This window comes from Hoplias malabaricus, chromosome 11, assembly GCF_029633855.1.
Source record: "Hoplias malabaricus isolate fHopMal1 chromosome 11, fHopMal1.hap1, whole genome shotgun sequence".
Lineage (NCBI taxonomy): Eukaryota > Metazoa > Chordata > Actinopteri > Characiformes > Erythrinidae > Hoplias > Hoplias malabaricus.
This window is the reverse complement of record NC_089810.1, coordinates 14,556,789-14,577,131: the sequence shown is the minus strand read 5'-3', so window position 1 is coordinate 14,577,131 and position 20,343 is coordinate 14,556,789. Positions and strand designations below refer to the sequence as shown.

Genomic DNA, 20,343 nt, shown 5'->3' with positions numbered 1-20,343 from the left:
AAATACTTAATTCAAATATGTACATAATGTCCACATAAATAATACCTATTACATTAGCAAGAGCTGTTTAATTTTCTTTTTCTTTTTTTTTTTTTACCAGCAATAGTGGTAATGTAAAGTATTTTATGTATTTGGAAATGTAGAATTGTAGAAATGTTTACATGCTTATGTTCAGTGCAGTGATACTGCCACATTATGCAAAATTGTGTGTCTCAAGGATGTTCCAAGATGGCGGCACGTGCACATGCAGTGGCCTCTCTCTCTCTCTCTTGACATTATCTATCTTAATTTATAAACAGGAATCTAGAGAGGGAATGTATTTATACATGTCCATCTATGTTTCTTGGGTCTCATTTTAACCAAAGTGTGGCCCATTGCGGCATTGTGGCACAGCCACACAGCTCTAGGGACCTGTAGGTTGTGACTGTCTGTGAGGAGTTTGGTGTTTTCTCCCACAGTACAAAACACATGTTAGTTGGTGGATTAGCGACCCAAACGTGGCCATAGATGTGTGTGTGTGTGTGACATCCCAGCTGGGTATATATAATAAAGGATTGTAATCGGACCATAGAACAGTCTGTAGTTACACTGAATAAACTGTAGATGGTGATATGGCTAGACTTTTCCTGAGTGGTAATAATCCTGGTAAATTTTACCTGAAACGTCCTCACACAATAATTATGGCTCATCAGCAAAAAATTTTAACATGTATTTCAGCTAACAGATTAATGTCAACTCAAATACAACTTACTTTTAATGTACCTTTATTATGTATTATATCTCCCCAGTTATGTGTACTGGATGATTTTTATTTTCAAATGATAACACTTAAACACACCAAGTACATTTGTGAGGTGAAATATCATACATTACATTTTACACATTAGCATTTTTAACAGATTTTTAAATTTTGATTCTGTGTTTGTAGGGGAAATCATCTATACTTTAAGGGTTTTAAAATTTCCTCCCAAATAATTATTAAATTTTTTAATAATTGTTTTATGAAAATATCAGTACTTCAATTTGTATACTTTTGATTGTGTAACCCAACCATTCCCAAAACACTATGAAGGTGAGTAAACATGACAGTCACATCATGTTAAACCTCACTAATGTCTCAGATGAAATAATGGGTTTTGAACTGACTTTTCCTCTTTTGTACGTCTTGCTTTGTTTTTTCACAACAGTGTTCTTCAATGTAAGCACATTTGGATCAGGTTTTTGAGCACCAACCTTAATGATTATCTATAAATGTAACTTTTAACTTTTGAACGAGTTCCAAGCTGTTGATAATAGCTCTTGCCAGCTACAGAGAGGTTAAATCTTTTAGCCACTGTGAGCAGAGCTCACCATGGATCACCCATTCACCTCTCCATCCCGCAGGGTATTGTGCTGAGAGAGCAAGCTGTGTCTGAGCTTTCTGTTCAAATCACACTGTGATCAGATCAGCTAGTCTCCGACTCACACTACACTTAGGCCATCAGTGCTCGCTGTGGGTCTTATTTGTTGCATTTTAGTCCCTGCTGTGACAATTATGCATTATTCCTGGTGCTGGAGCAGGTCTGACACCTCCTCTGAGCTATTTCCAAGGCCTGTACCCAGAACTGAAACTGTGCAATGCATTGACTTAACATCATGGAGTGGCCACTTTGCCTGCAGCGCTAATGAGCATTTTTGTGTTGGGCGCTGAGGTATATCCAGTTCTGCTTAGTCACAGACCAATACTAAACTACACTAATTGTCCATTTATTCCCTGGCCCACAAAACAACAATGGGATCAAAATAGTAAAATCTAAATGATTTTGAAGAAAAGGGAAACATAAAGACAGCACACCCAGAGCATTTTAATCAATATGAAAATACCTTTACTACTGTGACAATGTTGATTGATCTCCACTCAGCTTCATGTCAATACCAAAGAAGAAGAAAAAAACAAGAAACCATTCAGTTTTCTAACAAACAGCACTAGAATTCTAATAAAACAGTCTTAGATCATTTTTTATTATTTCTGCTTTTTCAAAAATAAAAATCAAATAATCAAACTGTGAGAGAAAATCAGACAGCCAGAAACACATAAAACAAACTTTTACAATATTACACAATATTACACATTGACTCAGATCGTTCTTTCAGGCTGAAGTGCCACACAAACAGAAGAAGAGGATCCATTATTATTGTCTCATTCAGAGGTATATTTTTTCTGTTAAGAATTTAAAACCAGTCTGTTGGGAGTGGTGTTGCTGCTGAAGGTAAGCAGGAAACAATATATTGTAAATTGTAAAACACAAAATCTCAACTGTTCACAGTGAAGCACAAAGAGCTTTTCAGCCCTGATATTTCTTAGTATTTTTGTGCGTTTTAAAGTTGAATACAGATTAATTGGCTGAGATTATTAACAGTGGCAATTGTGAGAGCAGGGGGAAGTCATGCTACTTTGAGTAGAATCACACTTTCATGATTAGTAGTTCATAAAGAAACGGTTTACTGAAAAAGGCCTAAAAAAGGACCCCCCCCCCCCCCCAAAAAAAAAAAAAAAAAAAGGATTAGGGGCATGGCAATAACTCCAGTGTTAGCAAATACAAAACCCATTTACAGAAAAAAATTGAACAGTTTATAAAATGTAATTAAAAAGTAATTTGTTAATTCTTCTGAAGAGTGATTTAAGTGATAAATGTACACAGAAAATGATTTTATTGTACTACAGGATTTTATTCTGTACATAAGATTTATAATTTGACAACTGCAACACACTCTAATGAAAAAGATGGGACAGAGACGTTTACCACAGCGTTCCATTACCTTTCCATTTAAATACATTGTTTCATCATGTGGGAACTCATCATCATCATCATCATCTTCTTTTCCGCTTTTCCATTTCAGGGTCGCGATGCATGTGGGAACTGAGCGTACTAATTTTTAAAGGGAAAGAGGAAAGGCTAAACAGCCTGTGGTCATTATTGTCTGATTCTTCTCTTCATGGTGTGCCACAGGAGACACATCTGAACTGCAGGCAGGCCAGTCAAGCACATACTCTCTCTGTCTATTACCACATGTACAGTAGCCTTGACATTAAAGGAAACGTCTCACCTATGCAGGTCACCTATGCAATATTTACTGATGAACCCTTGATATAATGAGAGGTGCTGGCTTTTGCATCCCTGATAACAGTCTGGATGGTCCCTTTCATCATTAGCACAGTGAACATGAAGGCCATGAAAACAAGCTACTGTTGTTTGGAAAATTTGAGATGAGCTTGTGCCCATAAAACCCATTAGTGTTTCTGTATAGAACTGATGTATGGCTTTTTCCTTGCTTAATAGGGCTTCAGGTTGCATTTCTTAAAATTCTCCCTGTACATAGCAGTGTCCTGTTTGTTGCCCATACCAAGCTATTTGGAGTGTTCCAGGCGTCAAATTCTAAGTTTGTTTTAATTTGCAAAACACAATCAAGGTCATTTAAAACACTGGAAATATTTTAACTGCATTTTACAATATTTCCCAACTGTTGTGGAAATGGGTTTTGTAGGTCTTCAGAGGATGTCTTACAGATTAGAAAAATCAATATCATCTACTTGTGGCTCTCATTCAGTGCATTATGGCAGCAAATATATTGGAATCATTCCACGATCATATTATTTCCTATTCACATCTAATAGGCCAGTGACATTACTGCTCCTTATCAAAGAGAAAAGTAATGCCTACAACAATATTTCAGTTATGAAATTCAGTTCTCTTGCCTTTTGGATTAAATATAAGTAATTGTCTGGAAAAAAAATGTTGTGTAAATTTTATTACTTGTGAATCATTTGAAAATCCCCAACCCATCATCCCCCACTGCTCTTTACATTGTGTGAAAATTTTATTACAAATGGACAAATTGAAATAGTCTAAAATTACTTTAAAACAATCTTATAGTCTGTAAATATAGATTTAAGGCAGTGGTTGTCAAACAGTTTAGACCAAGTACCACCCATTATTAAACCAAAACCTCCAAGTACCACCCAGGAGTCTTATCTCATGTCCAATCCTAAATCTTCCTCTGTTCCTGGGGCAGGTGGGGGTCATAAGGTAAAGTCTTGCTTGAATTTTTGCATGTTTTTGTTGCTTTTTTTCCCTTTTGCTTGAAATTTGCATGCTTTACACAAAATTATTCTAAAATAATTGCTAAAAATAATATAGAGAATACAAATAACAGGCTTAAAATGAATGTTTAATCACAACATTTAAACAACGTTTATTAAAACATATAAAATTTATGGGAAACAAGCATTTTGAAATAAATAAATAGGAGGGGTCAATTTAATATAAGTTATTACTTTAACAGCCTATAGGATAAGAAGTATCTTCTATTTTGTTTTCACATATATAGAATTATAACCTTTTGTTTCTCTATTTTTGCCTCTGGATTTAGTCTTTCTGGGCTGGGTTTCAGCTTGTTTCCGCTTTGCCTTTTTCTAATGAAGTCCAAATGGCTCATGTCTGGGCTTTTTTTTATGGATCCTGTAAAATACTGTGGGATCGTGTTCCCTCCCTGGAAAAAGTTGGGAGGAATACTGTCTCCCTTACTCTTTCTTTGCAGATGTAAAGAATTGCATTATGTAATTTGCACATGAAAACTTCAGATTTTCATTTATTAATAAATTCCTTAATTAAGTGACAAATCTTTCAAAGTCATGTGACATACCACCTTTTCCTGCTTCACATACCACAAGTGCTACGGTTCTTACAGTTTGAGAACCACTGCTTTAAGATGAGGTTTAGTTCTGACAATTATAAAACTTTTCTGAATGTATTTTTGACCCTTCAATATATTAATGCATATTTTGATACCATTAAAACTTAAGCATCATAAATAATGGGTACAGCTACTGAATGAGGGGTTATGTGGGGTGAAATTATTGGACTAATTAAGGATTTGATAATGTAGTGGAAACACTACCCTCGCCATACGGCAGAGAGGGTTTGATTCCAAGAGTGAGAACATATACCATTCTTAGAAGTCCTTGAACAAAATTTATGTCATATTAGCCTGTATTTGTCTCATGGATAAGAGAATTTGCAAATTCCATAAATGCAATTGTAAATATTCTGAAATGTCTAAGGACCTTCTAACATGGTTCCAATTACGTGCAGAAAACATAATAAAGTACTCAAATTCACATGATAGCAGCTCAACAAAAATAACAATATGGAGATTCCAGCAGGTCAGTAATACTGCATTTAGGCGTTGATATAACGTGGGCCAATGGTATACCTAGAGATACTATGAGGAACAAATAACAGGGACTTCATGGTAATTGTTGGCTGGAGATTTGCTGTGTGCTCTTCTTCTGTGTTGGGCACTCTTTCACCTTGCTACATCAGGAAGCCTTCCAGTCTAGAGAAGAAAATGGCTATTATAATTCTATCATGCACACAACCAGATACCATTAATATCCTTATGGGAACAATAACAAAGCAGAACTATGTTCTTAAGTGTGATGAAGATCCAGTAAAAAAAAAAGTTGGGATGAGGTGGAGTGGAATTTATGATCCAGAAATACAATCATCCAACATGTGGCTAAATGCAATAAAAGCAAAGGTCGTGTGTGTGTGTGTGTGTGTGGGGGGGGGGGGGCAATAATACCCTCAATTTCAGAGCAAATATTGAATGAGTCCACACATGTCTGACCACATGATGTTAATAAGTATTGTATACATTTAATCACTGTTTATTTGTTCATTGTTAACTTACAAATACAAACTGATATAATGATATAGGTGATAATCAAGACAGCAGATACCACAAACCTGTGTGTGTGTGCATGTATGTGCATGTTTGTTGTATGTTCTCTACCTGAGCAGTTCTGATTACATTTCATCCTCCAAGTCAGAGTTGTGATTCATCTGAAACAGAGAGAAAGACTGAGACTCTCATTATACTTTCCAGAGCTTCCAGAGCTCCAACATGTAGCTACAGTATGTTCATGGCCATTACGGGGAGAGCTCTGTGGGCAACCTGGAGCTTCTAGCTTAGAATTAATGACATATGAGTCAGTGTGCTGGAGCTCATTTCAGCTGGTAGGGCTGCAGAGATGAGCTGCTGATTTCCCAGCAGCACTGGCTAATGGGTGGGAATGGAAGCACACTGAGATGACAGAGAGAGACCAGTGGGCTCTTGCTGAGATGCTCTCATCTAACATATGGGCTCTCACTAAGAGTGAGGGAACTCTCATCAGTTATGGAACAATGAAAGCACATGGGAAAACAACAGCTTGTGGGAAGAACTCTTAGGCAGAGAAAGTGAGAAATGTAGCCTCAATAACAAACTGGTTTATCAAACTGCTGAACCAAGCCAATGTTCTTTTCCAGAGGTGGTGACATGCCCCGTTTCTTTACCTCAAAGCACGTAACAAGCTTAAAAACAAAGTGCAACAACCAGACCCACTGGACCCCCTGAACAGATTGCTCTCCATTATTTTTATGTCAGAACTGAGAGCACATAAGACCATAGACCCAAGCCTGTGATTTTTATTTCTTGATATTTTAGAAGCTGTGTGTGTATTTGGCTACTCTAGCACACTGTGTGCTACGTTGTCAATGTATACCTGTGGAGCGTTACTCTCTTGATGAGCTACTTTCACTGTTGAATGTTTTGAAAGTGTTTTGTTGTGTTCTTTCCATAGCAACTGTTGCTAGGTTGGGCATGCAATATACATACTTGGAGATATGGTTTTTTATATAATAGAAATGTCCAGATCATGTAAAATTATGGAAAGTAAATTATTATTATTATTATTATTATTAGTAGTAGTAGTAGTAGTAGTAGTAGTAGTAATATTGCAATAGAAATTGTTGTTTTATTTGCAAGTGATAGTTATTCTGTATGTAAGAAAGGTCACACTAATTTTATATATTTGCATGCAACAGAAAAAAAATGCTATGACAACAGCACATAAACAATAAATATATACGTTTCTGAAAAATACACTTGATACTCTTTAATGTAATATAATATATACTATAAATCCTTTTAAAATGTTCATACGCTCACGTACTTCCGTCCAACTGCAGATAGAAGCTACGTTTAGTAAAGGTCCGTATTTAATCAATCCCGTGAAATATCCAGAAGTTGCTGTATGGCGATGATATGTACCTTGGACTAAAGGCACATATCATCGCATTGTTTACGTGGGGGCTGATGGTGCAGTTCTGCAGTGTTTTATAGTCAAGGAAGTAAGGAAGAGCATGGGGAAAGCCTTGGTGAAAGCCTTGCTATTGTGCTATGCTATTGCACAGAAGGGGGCTAAAAGTACTTAATTTGTCACTGTCCTCGGGTGGGGAACACCCTCCAAAGTAATAACACATAATTGTAATGTGCTTTCTGGGGGGATAATAGTTGTTTTTATATGTGCATATATATATATATATATATATATATATATATATATATATATCAGCAAAAATCTGACAGTGAGAGTGCTTTCTGCAGTGGCTCATTTTTTCCTTGCGCTCTCTCTTTCTCTAAACTCTTATGCTTTTCATCTTCTTTCCTTCCCAATAAGTGACAACCCCCCCACCCACCCCGTGTGTGTGTGTGTGTGTGTGTGTGTGTGTGTGTGTGTGTGTGTGTGTTACAAGTTGTATGCTTTAGGACAGTAGGTGGAAACGAAGAGTGGAATGAAAAATGCCTTAGCTTAGTGTAATTTTATGCTGAAATGAGCAAATCTGTCTCATAATAAAGCAGTGATGTGACAAAGTAATGATAGTGTGATTAGATTTGTTGTTCTGTGCATCTGATTGGGCTCTTCTCAGGGTGTGAGTGAGATGGAGGTGGGGTATTATGTTTAGTGACTGTAAAATGCATGTGCGTGTGTGTGTATATGTGTGTGTGGTTCCATGCTTTGTCAATTTTACATGGAGAATTGGTGAAAGTCTGTGGGAGTAGTTGTTGCTTGTCTGCAGAAACCAGACATAGTTTTACATTTGAGAGGCACTTATCAGCTGTCAGACTGATTTGCCATGCAGCAGTGTTCTGTATTGTGCTTATCTCTTTTCTCCCACATTCACACACACTGTGCACAATGACACAGTTTAAAAAGACGCATAGCACCACACACAAACACACACACACACACACACACACACACACGCTCCTTTATAAATCTCTGGTGCGTAAAGAGGGATGAAAGCTTTGCTTATTACTGCTTGGTTATCTACAGAAAGACAGTGCAGAATGTGCATGCTACAGTGTCCTGCAGAGTTTTTATCAGCTGGATGAGCATCAAACCTCTTCACAGATGTGCAAGTTTGAGTGTTTACCATGTGTGAATCATCATCACTGGCTTCCCCCAGCTCAGGACTGTCTCTCTGGGCCCGACGGGGGCGAGGACTTGGGCTTCTGGGAGACCCCTCTCGACTGCTGGCTGACGGATGGTATGGAGACCCACCCAAACTTCCACCATGAGAAAAGGGTGAACCTGTAAGAAACAGAGATTTTTACTGAATTGTGCCTAACAAACTGTAAGACTTAACTACATATTGGCTGTCATGGATTATTGCCTTCATAATACAGTACAGTATAACTAAATGATAATTTGTTTTATTATCTTAATTGCAGTATAAAATTCTCATCATGCGGTCTATTTTGTTAAGATAGGGTGACCAGACGTCCTCTTTTACCCAGACATGTCCTCTTTTTTAGACTTAAAAAAAAATGTCCGGGCGGAAAGTCACAAAGGTCCGGGATTTTGTTTTTCTAGAACCTACATGGAATTTCGAGAAGCATTTCGTTCACAAACTAGTCCCGTCCTCCCCTACTCCGATTGGTTCACTTGAGTGAGAAGGGGGCGTGGTGAAGTAGCCTAAAATCTTCAGATTGCATGGTCTGACTGTAGAGCTACCGTCATTGGTCGATAACCTTCTCTGTAAACATTTAATTGGTCAGTCTGCACGTCAATAGTCCTTGTTTACGTCAGGCAAAGCTCATGTACCTAGAGCGAGGGGTGAGAGCTTATCCCAACCCCCCCTTCCCACCCCCGAGACATGTCCTCTTTTTCTGCATCTCAGATCTGGTCACCCTAGTTAAGAGTAAGATGTGGTTTGCAAATAATAGTAAAAGATTAGTCAAAGAACTGCAGAATGGCTTGTAATAACTTAATGCCTCAGTATAAAGCAAAAATGGAGTCTTACATACTGTGCAAAAATCACATAAAACTTACAGTAGAAACTGGCTTTAGTACATTATGTAGTCATTTTGTCAGGTTTTCTGACATTATGTAGGTTTTCTCCTTAAGGGGACCATCTATGATTGTGGGGATCTGCAGTTCTCTCTGGTTTGTTGATGTTCTGAAGTTTTGCATCTTTTAAGGTGGAACAGTATTTTTGAGAACAAAAGGACTCTTGCTTCTACTTGGCTTGATTGTAAGTTTTACTCACTGTTTGATCACAGAAACTCATTTGTAACTCAGGTTGTTTTGTTTTGTTTTTTCGTTTTGTAATTTTGGCTTGTTTACTTTCATGCAGTTAGCCATCTATAGAATTTGGAGATATTTCCACCTTAAGTAATCTCAAACAGCAAAAATAAGTCTATATTACCCACCTATGGAGCAGGAATAGAGCATTACACAGCTAACAGGGAACATTCCCACAACCTTGGGTTAATGTTACCCAAAGGTTCTGATAAATTAAAAAAAAAACGTTTTAGTCTAATATTCAACAAACGTGTTAATAATCTGCTTAGATTAGTTTCGAGCACGTGAAAAGACCCAAGAGCTAGCCAATGGTGAGGACGTGTTTTATGACCACAACTGTGTACATCGCCTTTAAAATCTCTATCTATATAACTTACTTTTCAATGGCTTTGAATGTAAATCAATTAACCAACTGAAATTTTGATTTATAAAATTTGAATTTGAATGTAGTAACAGTGATAATAGCTAAAGATAATGATTAGAGCTAGGGTTAGGCAGCACTCACAGAAATAAACGTTCATATAGTGTTCCGGTAAAATATCTACTACAGAATCTTTTTATTTACTAAGAAACACCACATTGTGGAAAAACAAGTCATAGAGATGTATCCGCATTTTGCTTTACCTAAAGCAAATTAACTCAGAAAACTCTCTGCTCTTGTCAGCTTGCTACTGACTCAGACACATTGATTGCTCATCATTGGCAGAGTTTTGATTAAAGGAGGCCTGGACTGGAATTGAAAAAGATGCTGAAAACTGTGCCTTGAAAAAAGACTAGAGATTTAAATGACTGTGAAATAGAATAGACATATGACTATTAACATAAACATGAAGTGAATACATTTCACATAAAAACTAATCTGTGTTTGCAATCAAGCACTTGTGTCTACTTGCATGTCTCTGCCAGCTTCAGGTCAGTGATTACAGCAATGATTCACCAAAGCAGTTTACTTAAATGCAGCTTAAGAATGATTTAAATTAATAGAAGGCTTAGCTGTCTTTCCATAGTCCTAAGTTTTATTTATTTATTTATTTTATTTACAAACTTGAGCTCAGTCTATTTCGTTTAGACGTTTAGGAGTCCCTTGACAAACTGAGAGAATGGATTACCACTAGGGGGCAACATCAGCTCAAACTAGGCACTTCGACTAACTACAGTCCATGCAAATTAATCTTATCTTATCTTAGACATCATTCATTCATTCATTTTCTGAAATAATTTAATTCTGTTCAGGGTTACAGTGTGATTGAACCTACTGGGTTCAAGGCAGGAACACACCCTGAATGGGGTGCCAGTCCTTCACAGGGCATCACACGGTCACAGAATTATTGGGCTGTGTGAAAAAGATGGAGCATGCAGAGGAAACCCACGCAGACACAGTAAAAACACAGCAAGTTCCTCACAGAGGGCAGGGTTTGAACCCACAACCCCATAACACTGGAGCTGTGTTACAGCACCACTACATGTAGTGCCATGGTGCCTCATTTCTTAGACATTATTTACAATATATTGCACAAAGACTGAAGCTCATAAAAACATGTGATCAAACAGTGCCTCATGCATTTTTAGGAGACTGACCTGTGTGCTCCTGCCTTTGTCTGTCCATCCTGTCCAGACTGTCTAACAGTCCATCGATCTGAACCTTTATCACTGTCAGCTCACGCTTTATAGTTTGCAGCTCCTCCATTTTCACTGCTCAGAAACATATAGAAAGAAGTAGAGAGAGGGAATAGACACATTATACAAGAGGTTAAAGTAAAAGTAAAAGAAGACAATAAAACATCTCTGAAAACAGCACTTTATAAAAAATATTGGCTGGGTTGAGATAAGCTCTTATATCTTCATCTGTACTCTTCAAATATCTGCACACAAAACAACTCTAGAGTTCTGGCAAGTCTCTTTTGTTCCTTCCCCCTTCTTTACACAGTCTCTGTCATTGAGGTACTGTGCCATCCCTAAGCTCATGTCTATAGTGATGTCCAGAGGAGGCCATTTGTCCACAGCTGTCTTCTCAGTATTCTGTCTGACCACCTCAGACTACCACAGCACAGAGTCAGAGACAGAGAACAAAAATACAAAGGAATGGATTAATAATCCAGGGAGAAATTATTTGGAGAATTACCAAGATAGAGTCACAATTACAGACAGAACAAGAAAGATTAATGAAGAGACACTGTGATAGAGAGATGGAGTCACAGAGAGTTTAATTGAAAAAGCCAGCGTTCTGACCCCCGAGTTCCCGAGGCTCTGAGGTGACCTGGCAGTGAGAACCGGTAATAACATTCTAAACACTTTCTTATTCGTTCTGCTCTATTAATTTGGTGTAACTGCGTGTTCTGATAGGGCTGCCTCTATTACACGAGAAGATGCTCCAGAGAAGAGTCTTTTAATGAAAAGCCATCTGGTGTCTCTTCCCATATGAGCCCAGATTGCTCTGCCAAATTCATGTGCCTAAATGTAACTCAGAAATCTATGGGATTTGATAAAAATAAGGAACAAAATCGGACTACTACCACTCACTGTATCAGTGCTGCTTACACCATATTTTCAAAACACCAGATTTTCATAGTTTTTTTTTTTTCAGATGTTAGGGAACCTGAAATGCAGTTTGCTCCTTTTTTTTGCTGTAGTAACAGGCTCCACTCTTCTGGGAAGACTATACTAATTGGAAGGATTTCCTATCTACCTATCTTTCTATATATAGATATGCAAGAAAAATATGTGTGTGTATCTATATGTATATAAAGTGAAGTTGCAAGTGAAATTATTATTTTAGAGAAAATGCATGCATTGAAAAGGACTATACATACATACAAAATGCATGTGTGGGTGGGTGAGTATATTTTCCTACACTTGGCTCTGCTGGAGGAGTGGGGTCTAGAGCTCTTGGAGGATGAGCTCTCTCGGCTGCGTCTCTGCCTGGAGGAAGAGGAACGGGCTCTCTTGGTCAGACTGGAACTGTGGGCCAGTGGGGGTGCTGCTGAGGGGACACGCTGATAGTCATACACCCTGAGGAGCACAGTATACATCACAGTTATCATCACATAGAGTTTATACAGAAAACCATCTGCTAAACCACATAGTGTTCAACAATAAGAGTAATGCACATGTAAGTTAAGGAAAACGTGTACAATTTCAGACTGCCAGAAATCCTAGGATTCACCGTCTTTGGCTCTGTTACCAACGAAAACTTTACTAATTATGTTCACTAATGCATTCTGTTTGCATAATATTGTGTATAATGTCCTGTGTGCGCGTACTATCAGTGCATTTCAGCTCTGCTCACAGTATATTCATTTGTGCAATGAGAAGCAAGGAGAGCCAGGTGGAGACACATCTGACAGGCGTGGGAGCTGGGAGATTTACCAGCATTCTCCATACCTCACATAAACAGCCAGGGAATCCAGCTCTACTGCAGCCACTGCTATGCTCATAGTTATTCAGCACTCACTTGTAATGCAGGGTATCATAATACATATTATAAATTGTATAATGTATACTCTGTTAAAGGTAAAGCAACACTGTATTTGATTATTAACTGTTATTTAGATGGATCATTCTTTAAAGAACAATTTTAAAATAGAAGTGCCTCTTAATGTAAATGCTTGTTTGTAATCATTAAAAATGCATACTTATTTGTCGCATTACAATGTACAATGAAGTGTGTCATTCAGCCATTCGTAGCACACACACTAGTGAACTGGGGCAGTGAGAATGCATGCATACACGCACACACAAACACACAGTCACACACACATACACACACACACACACAGTGGGTGGCAGGGAGCAGTGTGGAGGTTGGGTGCCTGGCTCAGGGGCACTTCAGCCATGGATTGATGGAGGAGGACAGTGCTATTTATTCATGCTAGTTGAGAGGTTCACTGTGTTGGTCTGAATGAATGTGTAAATGAATGAATGAAGAAATGAACGAACAAATTAATTAATGCCGCAAACAGTATAAAACACAGAAAACTAATTCTATAGTAAACCTTCTGTTTGGAAACATCTGATTTACATATATAGTTCTGTGGAAGGCTCACTTTGGTGTAATTTGGTGCATAAAAAACAGAAAATATTATAACAAGACTGATATCTTTTAGCATAGTGTCTCAGCTCTCAGCAAGAAATGCTTCATTAACAAGCTTAAATAACATATATCTAAATATATTCTAAATCTGTGATTCTGTGATATGCTATGGTTACCAGCTTCCTGGATAGCCTGCCCTTTAATAAGATGAATAATATTTTGACTCTTTATTATGTTTGTTCTTTACTGTATATCATGAGTCATCTCTTTATTCACTATTATATTCACTAGTTTTACTGTTTTTCTATCTAAAGTTGAGCAGGGAAGGATGAGTTCCCCTGAGTCTGGTTTTTCAAGGTTTCTTCTTTTTGCTCTGAGGGATATTTTGCCCTCGGCTTTCTCACTAGGGGTCTGTACCTGCATTTCTGTAAGGTTGCTTTGTGAAAGCGGATGCGCTGGAAATCAATATACAAATACATTTTGAATTGAATAGGTGGAAAAAATAATACTGTTCAGCACTAACACTACTTTATTTTTTATTCTATTCTATGATTTAAAACCCTACATTTCTCCACCAGCCCCCTCTAAGATCTTTTCCGTCTCCTTGCAGCCTCTCAAGACATTTTCTCCTTCTTATGAGCAGTGGTAAGCTGGTCTTATCTCCCACAAAAATCAAATTGGTACTGTCAGAGCCAATCAAAAGCTCTGTGGCAAAGCACTGCAGAAGCTGACAGAAGAGTTTAGGAGCATGTGTCACACAAGATACAGATACCAGCCATGATAAATCAGAGGAGAAAAGAGAGAGGGGGAAAATGAGAGAGAAGGCAGAGAGGAGTCTGGGGAGGCACATTAAACATGGCTTTCTCCAACTTTGATCAGATCAGAAAATCATGGAAGCGTGAAGTAAAAAGACGTGACAAAATAACATCAGTTGCCAGAAGTCATTATTACATATTTGGAAAAGTTCAAGCAAATGCAAGTGATACCTGTGACTCTGCAAGGCCTACTGGTGGAACTTATGATAGGATATATTATTTACCATATGTATCACTGCACTAAAGAATACTACACAACAGGACAATCAAAAGTCAACTCTAGTTTTATCCTGGAATGTCATTTTAACAAGTGGGGTTATGTAAGTATGCAGCTAATTAAGGGGTTATTAACTTCATTTACTTTTTAGCTACATTACACCATGGCAAAATTTATGATGCAACCTTTGGACACCAAAAACGATTTGGTTGATTGATTGATTACAACAGAAACTTAAGTGTCAAACTACTCAGTAATTTTTTTTTTTTGATTAACTGTTTACAATCAAGGAATGTTAAAAGGAGTGAGTAGAGTTAGTAGATTTCTTTTACAGTTATTTTAAGGGTTGTACAGTTAAGCCTCAGTGACCAGGTCAGACCGTGTCTTATTGTTAAGTGGCAGCTGAAATGGTGCGTTGATTACGAGTGTATCAAGAAGACAGGATTAAGATGAGAGAAAGCCTTTAAGCTCCTAATCCACAACTGAGCAGATAAGACAGAGTAAACAATTACACAGCTTTCCTTTGGCAGCTGCTGTTCTGAGTGCTGAGAGTTCATTTGCAATTGGGTGGCTGTTTATTTAGTTGTCCAGTGTCAACCTCTGAAGCCTTTACACTATTCCTGCTTAAAAAAAAAAACTGGAGCCCTAACGCTGGGTTCGAGCAGATTGCTAGAGGCTTTGGCTTTTTATTAAACAAGCTTTGAAGTGACTGCAGTTAATTGGTGTGGGGAGGTGGCAGCCATGTTTGTGATTTTGGTGTAGGTGTAGGTAATTGCAGTGGGTGCCACTCAAACCCTGGATAAAGCTGAGGAAAAGCCTCTTCTCTTAAATAAAATCTAAATCTCCAGCCCTGTACTTGCTCATGCAGAAGGCTCCCCAAATTAACAGCTTATAGAGAAGAGAGAGAGAGATAGAGACAGAGAGAGATACAGATACAGAGAAGGAGTGTGTGTGTGTGTGTGTGTGTGTGTGTGTATGTATATAAGTATGTGTGTGTGTGTTGAGGGGGGGTGGTGTTCTGCACCGGGACATGAATACATGCTGAAATATATCTGCAGGCCACCACCACAGCTGCGTAGTAATACCTCTCTCACTGTGCGAGGCTTTAGATTCTTACACTCTCTTTAGGAGGTAAAGTCTTTTATTATGTAAAGTAAAGTGAGCACAAGCGCTTTGATGTGCAGCTGGAAAGAAAGCAATCCCTGACTGAGACAATGAGAGTGTTTCTCTTTCTCTCTCTCTCTCTCTTATACACACACACACACACACACACACACACACACACACATTATACCTGTGGTTTTCTCCTCAAGATGACAGTGAAGGCAAAGGCTGGTAGCAGCAACAAAGTGTTTATATGAAGAGAGGTATAGAGATTTAAAAAGCAGGAAAGTGAGGAAAAGAAAGACAGGAAAAAGGAAGGGAAACAGACAAAGGAGATAAGTTCAGAGAGACAGAGAGAGACTGGTGTAGGACAGAGAGAGAGGAAGACATAGAGAAAGAGAGTGGGAGAACGAGAAGGGAGGGAGTGGGGATAGAAGCAGTCAGGCGCTTATCGCCCATCAGTGTGGAGCAGCTGAATTAGCTTCTCATGCGGCACAGGCCTCCAGAGTGACGGACTCGTTTTTCATACTGTCAGCCTCTCTCTCTCTCGCTCTCTCTCTCTCCCTCTCTGATACTTTTTATCTACTTCTCTACTAATTCTTTCTGCTCTCCTTCTTTCCTCTGCTGCCTTCTTTTCTTTTACCTACATGACATTTTCTATCTTTCTTTTTTCATAAATGCCTTGCCTTTCCTCCATCTTTCTTTTCACACACGTGTGCACACATGCACACACACATACACACACTCCCATACACACGCACAAACAGGCACACACACACACACACACACACACACACACACAGACTGCCTATTTGTGTGTCTTTGCATGATGGCCAGATCCTCAATTCCAACTCCAAACTCACTCCCATAATCTGATCTACTGGTCTACTGAAGTACAGAGTTATGATGTCTACAAACTGTCCACAGTCTGTCACAGGAGATGTGTATATGTCTGTTGCAATTCTGACACTTCACATATACAAACCACACACACACTTCCACTTTGTCAGTGAGCATCTCTGTGAGATGGCAGTAAAGGGCACCATCAATCAAGGCCTCAGGACAGTCCTGCTAAGGGCTGGCACTGACAGAGGACACTCTTTACACAGCCCAAATCCTGACTCTTCAAAACACTTCATAAATATAAGAAATAGAGATGATTTACTTCATTCTAATATGTGTATGTAATATACATAAGAGTAAAGCATTAAATCAATAAGTTAAACATTAAAATACTATGGGCAATGATTCTGTTGTGCCCTATATATTGTAATATATTTAGGGTAATATATTATCATCACTGTCATAACAAAATTATTATTATATAAGGAAAATATGCTTTAATTTTAATATAGTATTATTAAACGTAAACTGGGGCGGCACGGTGGCGCAGCAGGTAGTGTCGCAGTCACACAGCTCCAGGGACCTGGAGGTTGTGGGTTCGATTCCCGCTCCGGGTGACTGTCTGTGAGGAGTTGATGTGTTCTCCCCATGTCCGCGTGGGTTTCCTCCGGGTGCTCCGGTGTCCTCCCACAGTCCAAAAACACACGTAGGTGGATTGGTGACTCAAAAGTGTCCGTGAATGTGTGTGTGTGTCTGTGTTGTCCTGTGAAGGACTGGCGCCCCCTACAGGGTGTATTCCCACCTTGCGCCCAATGATTCCAGGCAGGCTCTGGACCTACCACGACCCTGAATTGGATAAGGGGTTACAGATAATGAAGGAATAAATGTAAACTCAAACCAATGTTTTCATTAATGTTTAATGTTGATAAATAACAAATATTCATTCATTCATTCATTCATTATCTGTAACTGCTTATCCAATTCAGGGTTGCGGTGGGTCCAGAGCCTACCTGGAATCATTGGGCGCAAGGCGGGAACTGGAGGGGGTGCCAGTCCTTCAAGGGGCAACTCACACATTCACACCTACGGACACTTTTGAGTTGCCAATCCACCTACCAACGTGTGTTTTTGGACTGTGGGAGGAAACCGGAGCACCCGGAGGAAACCCACGCGGACACGGGGAGAACACACCAACTCCTCACAGACAGTCACTCGAAGCAGGAATCGAACCCACAACCTCCAGGTCCCTGGAGCTGTGTAACTGTGACACCTACCTACCACCTATCAAATATGTGATTAATGCTATATATTATCAAGTATATTAACAAACATGTCAGTTTTATTCTCAGATGAACATTAAAATATTTCACCATTCAATATTGTAATATTCTGGCATTTATTACATCAGGCAGTATTTACTAATCAGGCAGTAAATAATTACATTGCTGTCCTTCAATGACTGACAGTTGGTATGCGTTGGTGCATGTGTTGGGAAATAGATTGTCTACCAAGTAATCATGGTTTGTTTGTGTGTGTGTACATGTTTGTTTGAGTGTGTTTGTGGATGCACTTCCCTACAAGGCCTGCATTTCCCTACAAGTCAAATTTAAATGTGCTGACTTTCTGGTTTATGAATGACCTGTGTCCCCTTCACGCTGCATGAGGGAAGCAGTTAGCTCCCAGAGCAATTATGAGTACGAATGAACAACACACCCACACATACACACACACGCACACACAGAAAGGTACAAACACAAACACACACATTCACATGTATAAATACAGAGCAAAAGCAAATATGCACTTGAATTGCACTTTTGCCTATTTGCATAATATGACATTCGCACAGACCCAAAACACAGTGCAGACCTAAGTCATTTATCTCACTCTAAATAATGTCGGCATACAGAGTTCAGGTCTTTCCCTTTTCCCACATTCAGAGCCTGCTTCGTCAGCAGCTCTCATGCTGCTGCTCATCTTTGTATGAAAGCAGAGCACCACTGATAAAACTCTCAATTCAGCTGCACACTTCTAAAGGCAGACTAATAATGGGATCTAACAGTGCCTGACTTTTAAAAGGGAGCATCCTATTTACATGGGAATAACTCAGAAAGCAGAACATTTATACAGGGCATCTGATAGGTAAAGGGCTTTACCTATTTTTAAGATTTCGATTTAAAGTTAATACACTTAATACAATTAATACACTGATATCAATCAATTATGAATAAGTATGCACCGATATGGTCCAGTCTACCAGTGATGCCTCTCCTGGGCTACACCAACTGGAACTTATGCAGCTGGAACATCATTAAGGACAATTATTTTTATTTTTATATAATTTTCTCTGTCCTGAAACAATTAGTGGGGGTGACACCTTGTAATGATGCATTATATTTACAGAAATATAGATAATAGATCCTTTCTCAGATGTGCTTTATATTTTAAGAAATACGATGGGTACATTTACTCCAAAAGTCATTTTTCCTTTAGATTTACATTGGAGCTACTGACCTAAAATAGCTATGTTGAGCTAGTTAACAATGTCAAATACACACTGTATGTCTAAAGTTTTTGAACAGGATCACAAAATGTATTTGGATGGTGTGTCATCTCTCTGGTGAAAACATATTAAAGGCTCATGTGCAGCCAGTTTACAGTGTCCCAGTATCTGTGCAATCTGTGAGTGAAGATTTGTGTTAACAATGGATGCATTCTAACAAAGCTAAATACACTAATTATAAGGGCTGCTTTCAGACTTGAGGGTATATATTACAGTTGCTTGTACAGTTTCTGATATAATGTAATTATTTTGAGATGATAACAATATGTCAGAAAGTGTCCTCATCATTTGTTTTACTGTCCCTGTTCCAAAAGAATTTCAGGCACCAGACATTTTATTTCAAGTCATTTTGTAGCATTGCATCTCTTTTACAGAGCGCAAAAATGCAAATACATGGTTTTCTTTGGACAGCAATGATATGTAGGCAGATTATTTCTTTAAAACCCTCACTGATGACTGAAAAGTGAATGGAAAGCCACAGACATCACACTCTGCAGTCTCACAAGCGTCTGGTTTCTGATGTGAACTCTTACCCACCGCCCCATTTCATTTCATCATTCACTTCATTTCATCATTACATGAAATTTTAACACAAAGTTCTTACATGCAGCTCCTTTAAAGTTAGATGAAAAGATAAATGTGAAGGACAACAGTGTTCAGTCACCCAGAACAACTGAGTACTAGCAGTGACACATAAAAACAAGGGCAGACTCTTAGGGGCCAAACAAGGGCCAACAGAGGTTCTACAGGGGCTTGAGTGCATGGGTGCGGTGAGAGTGGAGCAAAGACAGGGGCCAAGAGACTGGGGGATGTGAGTCTCATGTCCTGTCTGACAGACACCCAGCTGTGAGCAGTGGACAAAGATGACATTACCTGTCATAAAGATCCTCCTGATAGCAGTCATAGTCCAGCTCATGCTCTGATCTGCACATAGAGAAGGACAGAGAGCAGAGAAAGAGAATGAGTGAAAAGGACAAAGCAGCTGTCATCTCAGCTGACAGACACATAAGCCTACAACTCTGTCCGTCAACACATTCATTCACAACTGACAGAGCCATCTCACACCAAAGACTCTCTCTCTCTCTCTTTCTCTCTCATTTGGGTGGCATATCAATTTCAGTACTGCAGAGACACTGATGTGATGGTAATATGTAAGTGTGTTGAGTTGATATGAATGGATCAGACACTGAATTGCTGCTGGATACTGTGTAGAAACAAGACTATGTATATATCCCCCCCCCTTGTCTTTCTGATTGCATCTCTTTAACTCTCTTTCTCCACCTAAAACCCCAATTCCAATAAGGTTGGGACGTTGTGTAA

General features: G+C 38.8%; 1 protein-coding gene across 2 annotated transcripts in view; it reads right to left on the bottom strand.

The window, feature by feature from the left end:
* Positions 1-1,887: 1,887 nt before the first annotated feature.
* The window catches only part of LOC136709731 (heterogeneous nuclear ribonucleoprotein C-like), a 77,570-nt gene continuing 59,114 nt past the window's right edge, over positions 1,888-20,343 (bottom strand). The window contains exons 3-8 of one of the 2 annotated variants that reach the window (XM_066685180.1): positions 19,897-19,947; positions 12,303-12,460; positions 11,030-11,143; positions 8,301-8,458; positions 5,836-5,885; positions 1,888-5,376 (exon numbers count right to left, since the gene is read on the bottom strand). In XM_066685180.1, coding sequence (XP_066541277.1) covers positions 5,850-5,885; positions 8,301-8,458; positions 11,030-11,143; positions 12,303-12,460; positions 19,897-19,947 — 517 coding nt within the window. In that variant the 3' untranslated portion in view covers positions 1,888-5,376; positions 5,836-5,849. The remainder of the gene's footprint in view (positions 5,377-5,835; positions 5,886-8,300; positions 8,459-11,029; positions 11,144-12,302; positions 12,461-19,896; positions 19,948-20,343) is intronic. The other variant, XM_066685181.1, reaches the window with a different exon arrangement.